At 42.9% G+C, this 10,018-nt stretch overlaps 1 protein-coding gene across 1 annotated transcript; it reads left to right on the forward strand.

Annotated features, from left to right (window-relative positions):
* Positions 1-230: 230 nt before the first annotated feature.
* Positions 231-9,687, forward strand: ciartb (circadian associated repressor of transcription b). Its single transcript, XM_079810385.1, has 6 exons — positions 231-636; positions 3,547-4,030; positions 4,484-4,559; positions 5,593-5,671; positions 7,131-7,266; positions 7,954-9,687. Exons 2-6 carry the CDS (start codon positions 3,587-3,589, stop codon positions 8,362-8,364), a joined length of 1,146 nt encoding a protein of 381 aa, XP_079666511.1. The 5' UTR covers positions 231-636; positions 3,547-3,586; the 3' UTR covers positions 8,365-9,687.
* Positions 9,688-10,018: the final 331 nt, after the last annotated feature.

A 10,018-nucleotide genomic window follows, 5' to 3' on the forward strand; every position in this document is an offset into this window, starting at 1 on the left:
GAGATGTAGCTGCAAGAGGGAGGGGAAGTTAATTTGATTAAAGATTAGAGGGGGCACTGAATTAAAGAAATAATGATGTACACGGATATGCGTCCGATCATTTATAGGCCTAATACATACTGCAATATTCCTTAAAAAAAATTATTTCATGGTGACTTTCAAAAGCAGCCTAACCCAAACACATGAGAGGGAGGTGCATATCTGGCGTCATCGCATCCGAGCTAATGAGGGATAAAAAAAGTTAGTAACTGTGAGCAACACAAAAAAAACCGCTCGCAGTTGACATTCTGTCCGCCTGTTGGAATGAAACCGATCCGCGTGTCCACGTGTTTTGTTAATTTGCATATCATTTTAATATGTAAGCTTGTCTCCCCTATCAGCCGGAGCTCGCTCTCAACGCAAACTCTATTGGTCAGATTCGGGTCTGGACTGTCAAATCGGAGCGCTCGGCGTTTTAGCGCCCGCCCTCTCAGACACGTTGCCTTGGGAGAAGTAACACGGGGCCACACAACTGCAGGTCTACATCACTGGAACCACGTCCGCTTCTCAACACAGGCTCCATCGGGCGCTCCAGTTGTCTTTGGATATACTGTTGAAACAAAGGACAGTGCGACCATTCGTCCCATCCGGCTTGAGGTAGGACTCGCGTTTTAAATAACAGCGATAATATGATTTTGAGGTGTAAAAATTGCATACTCATATAGGAATAACAGTGAGATATAGGGCTTTATGTATGTGTATGTAAGAGATGTTAGAAGATGCCGCTGCGTGAACAGAGGCATCCGCCTATTAACGTTAAAGGGAGACAAACATATGCATACTTAATGTATATACATTATATTAGCCTAACGTTATATGGGAGCATGATTTAGTCAATCGTGTCTTTTGTAATAGTTTGTGGCTTCGTATCCGTTTTATGCGAGCTTGTTAGTTTTAATATATGTATAGCTATATATAGGCCATATATATATATAAAAAAATAGAAACATTCTGTGATATCTTTGAAAAGGCCAGAAAATTGCGGTGGTCTTTTCTTGGAAGGGTGTATTAAGGTGTTAGTCATCATCAGGGCCCCACCCTCAGTTATCAGACAGGTACATTAATTCTGTAAGGGTTTTGTTTTATTTCATAGTCGTTTTAATATTAATATACGTGTTGCCCATAGCAACCGAGACTGTCAGGCGTACGAGAAATGCGTCTCGGTTACGGGTACACGACTTCCTATATTTGCTAAATGCCGCTATTAAATAATTGTCACGTGCCTGCTTTGTCTTTACACTGGTAACCAAACGTAAACACTGTGGAAATAAACCTTTCTTTGTTTTGTCAAATTACATGTTACCACAAACTAATAAAGGGCCTTTTCATCCCCGTCCCCAGCTGTCGACAAAACTTGTAAAGTATCCGATGTGGGCAGTTTCTCGGTTTGAATGAGGAGTTTGTTCGCTAACGGCGGTCGTGCTGAACGCGGCGTTTTGTTTGATTCAACTTTTGGCGAAACCAGTATTGACAGGAAAAAGCTGGTCAGCAATTACTTCCATTTGGAAAGGCTGAGCTTTGTGACTGTTATAAAGCCAATTAGTCGCGTGCTTGAGGTAGAGCCATTACATAATGTGGCTTTATTGGCAGGACAGAACTCTGGCTCAGCAGTCCATTTGTTTGCAATGATACCGACCAGCTGATGATGGACGGATTAAATGCCCAAGAGATGGGAATGTGTTTAGGCATGTGTTCTGAAAATCCTCGTGCGTGCACAATGACAGCGACAAAAGTACTTCTGTTTTATAAGAAGTTATTATTAATTTATGTTAAACTGTGCATTTTAAAATATATTTTTGGAGAAACACTACTTTTGTAATAACTGAAAGGGAATATACTGTAAAAAGTGAAAATGCAGTGCTTGAGGGGCTATATTTACCTGATCCCTTAAAGGGATAGTTCACCCAAAAATGAAAATTGTCATCATTTACTCACCCTCAAGTTGTCACAAATTTGTACGAGTTTCTGTTGAACACAAAAGCAAATATTTTGAAGAATGTTGGTAACCAGACAGTTGACTGTATTTCCATAGTAGGAAAAAATACTGTGAAAGTCAATCTGCTTTTGTGTTCAACAGGCGAAAGAAACTCCTACAGGTTTGGAACACCATATGGGTGAGTAAATTACGACAGAATAAAACATTTTGAGTGAACTATCCCTTTAAAAATGACTTATTTTTTCGACATAATGTGACCACAATGCATAGGCCACCTAACAATGCAGTGTGCGGGCACTGGGCAGTTTCCTTTTTTTTCTTTTTAAAGGTTTTTATTCTTTTAGGCATAACACATTTTTCCATTACATACATGTCCTGTTAATTCATAAAAAGCCCTCGGCTCGACTATAAAAAGATGAGTGTTCGGTCGGCACCCTTAGAGAAAGCACAAAGCAGTTGCTTCTGTGCAACATACGCTTTTAGCAAATATTCATGGCTTGGCTCATTAAACATAATGTTGTAAACACTAATTTTATGTGTATTCCTTAAGGCATGTCTATTATGAGTTACAGAGAACTGATGGAATTGATAATACAAGCAGAAAAATTACTGGTAATGCTCAAGGCCGCAGATCTGGTCCCAGCTGTGTGTTCCTAGACTCACCCTCCTTTAAAAGCAAGGCCACAAATGTTTAATTTGGTAATGTATGAATCGGAGCAGTTCATCAATAAAACGCTGCAGAAAGAACGGCATATTTCTAGGGTCTTTGTTCTGTGTCAAATGGTGGTCACCATGGCTGCAGCGCTCTGGCCTCATTGAATAAACAAGTAGGGCTTTGAATGTGTGTGTGTTTTTGTTTTTTTGTATCACCTGCTTCAACACAGCCTGTTAGTTCTGTATTGCTTCATTTTCAAGTGTTTTTCAATTAGGTGCAATCAGAACAAACAAATGCATGCGCTACTTAGGGTGCAAATTTGTTCTAAAAAGAAATCTTATTTCAAACATCTTAGTTTTGAATAAATAAAGACTCTCCTGTTGCTACAATATTATGCATGAACAAGGCTAGTTTTTTTTTTTACAAAAAACGTGTGTGTGTGTGTGTCTGTTTTGGTACTTTTAAACAGAATCAGTGTTGTCATAAAAAACATACGAATTAACCGTAAATGTCAGTTTCATGAGTTCTCGGTACTGTTTGTGAAACAGCACAGCAGTAAGTCTTTTTTTTATGTCCACTGTTTATCTTTAGTCTGTGTGTGAGACTCAGGTGGTGTGTCTGGAAAACATGCTGGTTTGAGCTGGCATGAATTCAGTATCCCACAGGATTTTATTGAAGATGTATGGTTAAGCTGTCATTTTGGTCCACTGGGATCTGCTAGAGACTATTAATCTCGCAAATAGGTCTGCAAAAGGTGGAATTTTTGCTTTCATTGTATTGCTTTGGCAGGAATATAAAAGCGAGAACACGTCATTCCTTCTCTACTAGACATTTTCATGCCAACTCATGTTGTACTGTGTAATGATTTAACGCTTATTGAAATTGGAAATTAAAGTCCTCCCTGTTTCCCCCGCAGGTCAGTGATGGTCCATGCTGGTTAGACCCTGCTTCCTAAGATGTCAGCTTCCGATTCGGACTATTCCATTGACTGGCTGGCCAGTGACGATGAGGACAACGATAGCGAGTTAGAATCAGACTGTACCAAAGTGCAGGGACAAACCACCTTGCCAAAATCCCCCGCCTCGGGGGTCGTCCAGGGGGTCCATACTTGCCAGTCGCTCTCAAAGAGGAATGGAGATAAAGGGGAGGTAATGGACAAAGAGAACATGAGCTCTCTGGGAAGTTCTCCTTCTAGCTGCAATAGTTCTGACTACAGCGAGGACGGCAGCCATCCTCACCTGGGACAAGGGGATCGGACCAATTGCAGCCGGTGCCCCGAGAGCCCTATAGGCAAAAAGAGGCAGGCGCTGAAGAGAACACGGAGCTCCATGGTGCCGGAGCAAAGGGAGAGGCAGCTCACACCTGAACAAATGGAGAAAGACAGGCTGTTCGCATGCAAGGTGAGACGTGCCACTTTTGCCGGGGAAGGGACGTGGTGTTCTGAAAAGCACCCGTATCTCCCACATGATCTATCTCCACCCGAGCAGAATAAATAAAAAAAATACTCTAAGCAGAACCACTTCCAGGAAGACCCCTCCTCCATGTGTTCTTTCTAGGTGAAAAGTGAATGAGTCACACGAGGCTACCGAGTGAAAAAAAAACAAACTCTGTTTTCCTCTACCTTGTAGAAATGCAGTAATAACTCGTTCCATTACATTTGCATAAATGTGTGAGAGAGTAGATGAGTCACTGTTTGTATCAGTTGTTCTTAGGACATTATGAGCCATACAAAGGAATGTCCTAACTTGATGTTGTTTGTTTATGGTGATTACGTCTAGAAATGGTTAGAGAAATGCTAAACGATAAATAATAACCGATGAATGAAATGCTGAATGATGCTCTTTGTTTTGCAGTGCTTGGAGCTCCAGTGTTACATTCACCCACTGTCCTCAATCCTTAATGGCCTCCGCTCAGGCAGATACCGAGAACGTGAGTAATGCTTTATTCGTTCTTATTAGTCTTAGAAGCATCTGCCTTGATTCAAAAACTTGCTTTGCAAAATCGATATACAAGGAGAACAGCCAAACTAGAGGCAGCAGGCGATGGTAGGAGTGTCATGAGATTTGTGACTGAGATGTCTCATGAAAATACATGAAATGAGGCACCCAAATCAACCACAGTCATTTCCTGGTGGCACATGCTGCCTCGCTTAGTCATAATAAAACGTGAATGGTTGAAAGACGCATGTCTAAAGCAGTGCAAACCGCACGGCTCCAAAAATACCCCAGGGCCAAGATTGAAATGCTGAAGACTCAATACAGATAAGGGTTTGGGTTAGCGTTTTCCTTTTGCGTCCTTGCGTAATGGGATGAAATATTGTAAATATCTGACTCATGTGACAATGGTTACTTACAAGTGCGACAAAGTGGGATTTAAAAAAGTCTCATGTATAGCTATTAAACATTGAAAAAGAAGATGCTAACTGTGGAAGGTGAGACACATCTTAAGGAACTGTTAAATTGTTGCCATCTGGAGAAGTGTGGTATAGCTGTTCTTCATTTTACGAATGCAAACAGAGAAACGCCCACGCAATATTCTGCTTGACTGACCGTTACGTCGCAAAGCATTTCCGCTTTCAGTGCGGACAGGAAAATGACTTGTTGCTGGAGTCATGTTGCGTCGCGGCTGGTTGGAGCACAGAAAACTTGCTCAAGCTTGACCTTATTGTAAAACACCAACAGATGTTATTAGCGTTATTGGGTACTTAAAGAAACGTTTTATTGGCTAGAGCACCATATGTACTAGAAAACAGGTTGCGGACCTGCTCATGAGTCTGGGACTGCTGTCAATGCGAGGTCTCTGGGTGACACTGGACTTCCTGGCCACAGAGACAGCAAGTCTGTCCTCCCACGTGCTTCACAAGAACCCATCTGCCTCGCAGACGTAGCGCAGCCTGTCAGAGACAATAAGCTGGCACTGCTCATAAAAGAAAAGGTTTGAACTGTATCTTCTCCTTTTACAGGCCTCAGCACTTTCCAAGAGAGTGTGGCCATGGACCGCATCCAGAGGATAATGGGGGTCCTGCAGAATCCCTGCATGGGGTAAGTTCCCTACTGCTTCTTTCACTTCACTCACGGGCCGGTTGAGGGTGGGAGGGCTTTAGTCGATCTGATAGATGTTGTGTCCATTTACTTAATCCACCTCAATCCACTACTTGCAACGTTGTGAGGAAATCTAGTTTCGGTGCGTGTGTGTTTGCGCACATTAGCTGTATATCCCACGTCGCTTGCGAATGACTTCTACGCCCTCTGCTCTGTCTGGAAGTCTTGTGGATGTCTTGGCTCTGAGGGTATAAGTGAATGAGACAAGGAAATGTGAAAACACATGGCTTTGCAGCATGATGCTTGTCCAGAGAGGGGAGGGGAGGGGGGTGGCCCGCTGGGCCAGTGCGGACCTGCCACCACAAATCTAAAAATGGCTGGACAAGAATAGAACTCAACGCAGGTCGTTAAAAATGTCCCAGCTCCTTGAGGGAGTAGCCAGTCATCCGATTGATTAGTCCTCCTCTGGCTAGACGGTGTAAATTCTGTGATGTCGTCTTTTGGGGGGGAGTCAGTGCTTCTGTTGCATCCAATGACCTCATAATGGGTCAGGCTTGGCTTAGGTGCGTCATTTACTTTTCCTCTTAACAGCACCTGGCACGCAGCCCAGATCCGCTCTTATTGCATTGCATTGTGCTACTTCACGAAGTTCAATATTCACGTGCGAGTGCAGAGTCTAGAACATCTAGATCGTTGGTGTACTTTGGGCCGCGTCCAGCAGTGTCGCAACCTGTGCGGCACAAACACAGGCCTGGCAGAAAACACGCCTGAAATGGGTATTCTGCCTCTAAAAACATGGATGATGGGGTTTTGGGTGGGGTACTAATTCTGGCCATCTGAACGAGGCACCGAGCCAAGCCATATCCAAGCTGACACAAGTGGGGGCGTGGCTGCCTCCCCAACACTTATCATTCACCCATTCTATCATGCCAGCTGCCAAGTCCCCCAACGAAAAGGGGAATATAAAAGTAACTTTTACGGCAGTAGCTGTTTAAATTTGAAATACCGAGAATGGGGCCATAGCAGATACTTTGGTCATGTGACTTGCGCTAATCCCCATTAACCATCTGTCGGGGGCTGGTGCGAGTCAATGGGCACCATGTGCGTGTGTCTGCATCACTGCTCCTAAGCACGACTATTTCTTTTCCCCGTGACGTGGACGTCAGTGCCCTGCTGCAGGCTTATGTCTATATTTAGAGGCGAGCGAAACGGTTGCACTCCATGCCACGTGTGTGTACAAACATGTGTGACTCAACACAGGATCTGTTCTCATTCGGAGAAACACGTTGTGCACATGTACGCATGATGCAGCGACACTTGCGGTTAAGTGTTCTTTTACCAAACAAGGTTACAGAATTGTAGACTTTCATTTTTAGTCATGTCAGTCACATGAAGGCTCTGTTTTTTAGTGCATCTGTGGGTTACCAGACTTAAATATTGTCCTTCCTGTGCCATGCAGGGAGAGGTATGTCAACATCATTCTGAAAATGGAGGAAATGTTGAAGAACTGGTTCCCTCACATAAAACCTCAACGAAGCGACCAAGCCAACACTGCAGCGCTGATGGAGGAGGCGACCCCATCTAAGAAACCCAAGGTAAGGCTTTCTGAGAGCTGTCACGAACATGTGTAAGTTAAGACGACAGGCTGATTGAAAAGGAGAGACTGAAATACCTATTATACTGTAATCACTGGTCCAAAGAAGAACAGGACAGACAAGAAGGGATTAAAATCTATTTTTACAGCACAGAGGTATAAAATACACATCTCATGTTCACTAAGAACAATGACGGAAAAGAACAGGTCATTTTTGAACGCTTTCGCTGGACAGATGAAAGTCTGCAAAGTAAAAGGATATTCTCATGCTTTTGTTTTTGTGTACCCCTACTACTACCCTATTGTAGTAGTTTCTGGGTCAATGACCTGATGCTGTTTTTTTCCCCCATAGATCTGGTCATTTATGCAAAAATACACAAATGCAATTTATACTAACAGGATTATTCATTCGTGAATAATTGTAAAATGCCATGTGGCGTGACTCCAGAAAACCATATTTATGAAACTTCTCACCTTAAAATTGAAATGATTAGTTCTTGGTGGTTACACTCCATGACATTTTAGTCGTTAAATGGGATAAAAGCTTTTTCAAAACAATGTGAAACTAACATATACAGAGAGGATATTTCAAAAAACTTTACTATAGTTAAAACTATTTTCTTAAGAGATCCTCAGACATGTTTGCGTTGAAATCTTAAGTAATTCTCCCTCTTTCAATACTTTGCAGTTGTCCCCAGCATCTCCCCTGCTCACTGGCATTGCAAACCCTGCCACCACAAGTGCCCTTTCCATGGGTAACAAGGCAATGAGAGTCAGCGACCTCACACCCCCCGGGCCCTACTCCGCAACCAACCTAAAATGGCTCCACACATCACCCATCTGCTCCCCAACGGCTGATCAAGCTCAGGGGACGGTTCGGAACTTTCTAACGGCTCACCGGGACAGGGACGCGACGCAGGACAACTCCGTGTCCTCCAGCACGGACCGCCTGTGTAAAACAGAGTCTGCTCCCAGTCGACCACCTCCGGCCAAGATTAATGCGCCATGCCTTGAGAGACTTCTTAAATCCACAGAGAGCATCATCTCCCAGAAAGGCCCAGCGGGCTTGGGTGGCATGGCAGCTGGTGGATGGTCCTAGTCCTGCGAAAGGGCTCTGGGAGATCAGAGCCTAGCTAGAGCGTGACTGCCCCCAGCTGGTCTGGAGTCACCCGACTCCAGCACAATCCCTGCCTCCGTTCTAGCCTTGGGAAGAGGCACAGAATGCAGCAGAGGGAGTTCAGCGTAGCCCGGCAAAACAGCGACGCGTTCGGTTACAAACTGAAAAGTGTCGGAGTGTGATCTTTGTGCGTGTGTGATGTGTACGTCTGCGTCTATTCCCTTTCTGTTGGACTGCAGAGTACGTTGTAGCAGTGTGTGTGTGTGAGGGGGGAGGGGGGTTGAGTAAGATTTTGTGATCTTGGCTCACTTTCATACTTTACCTTTTGAGATGGTTTCCTCTTGAAACAAAGAAAGAGGAAAATTCTCCTGTGGCGACCACATCCGATGAGGCAGCATATTGGTATCTGTGAAAAAGCGAATCTCTAGACAAAACAGCCTTTTTTTTTTCAGAAAGGGAAGGGAAAAGAGGGAGGAATTTATTCTGGGAACACTTCAGATATTCCAGCGTGTTAGTGATCTCCATTGTAGGTGTGGTTGAATGTGAATTTATTGCTTTAGTTTTCTCTTTAAATCCACTCTGCAGAGTTGATTTGATGTGACTGTTACTTCATAGGTTTAAACTTCTAGCTATGTTTTTGGTACAACGGTTCTACCTCATTCTGACACCACATCTCCGGTAGTGTATGGATACAGTAAGATCGTACATACACGTGAGTAGACTCAGAGCGAGGAAACTTCATAAAGAGCATAAATCCAGTGAGCGAAAACTCGCCTGTCACGCTGAACTAACACTTCACAAGAGAAAGCTCCGGAGGCTCGACTGGTGCCATTGTAAAGAATGTGAACTGCAAAATTTTTCGCTTTTTTTTGTTTGTTCGTTTTTAAGCCTCCCAGTTCAAGGGCATATAGTGCCTGTCAATTCGATGTCAAACTGTGCCTCTTCACTGGTTTTGAAGGGAGAGCGTGAACCATCCAGAATACCTGACGCCTCTGAAGGATGTACAAAAAGAAAATCAGGAACCTTCAAAACTCCTGCCATTCATTTTCTGCTATCAAGTAAATTATTTGACACTCTTGCCAACTACTTCCTGTGGTCATGTGAGAAAATGACTTTTCGGTTTGCCACAGAGCTGGACAATATCTAAGAGGGAAAGGTATTAACTGTGTACATATTTGGAAAAGTTGTTAATTTACCCTTGCAAAGTGGCCTTTATAGTGTAATATTTTATACTTTCAGAAATAAATGTGGTTATATTTGTTTGCTGTATTCCATTTGTCTTAAAGCATTTTGTCAACTGATCGCATACAAATTATTGAAGGTTTTTCAATGGAAAATGCTGACACCTAGACAGCAGAGTGGCTAAAATAATGTGGAAAGTATAATATTTATTAGGGCTGGGTACAAAATATCGATTTTAATCGATTCTCACTTTAACAAAACAATATCGATAATTAAATCACAAGAATCCATTAATCATCCAGTTTTCAGTTAATGAATGAAATAAACATTGTAGCGCGCCTCCCATCCAATAAATCGCAATAATCTTTGTGCTTTATTACTATTGATATGAAACAAAGTCTCAGATTTCAAATTACGTCTATTTTTACGAAATTCAAAAACATAAATACTGTTT

This window comes from Gobio gobio (assembly GCF_949357685.1).
Source record: "Gobio gobio genome assembly, chromosome: 25".
Lineage (NCBI taxonomy): Eukaryota > Metazoa > Chordata > Actinopteri > Cypriniformes > Gobionidae > Gobio > Gobio gobio.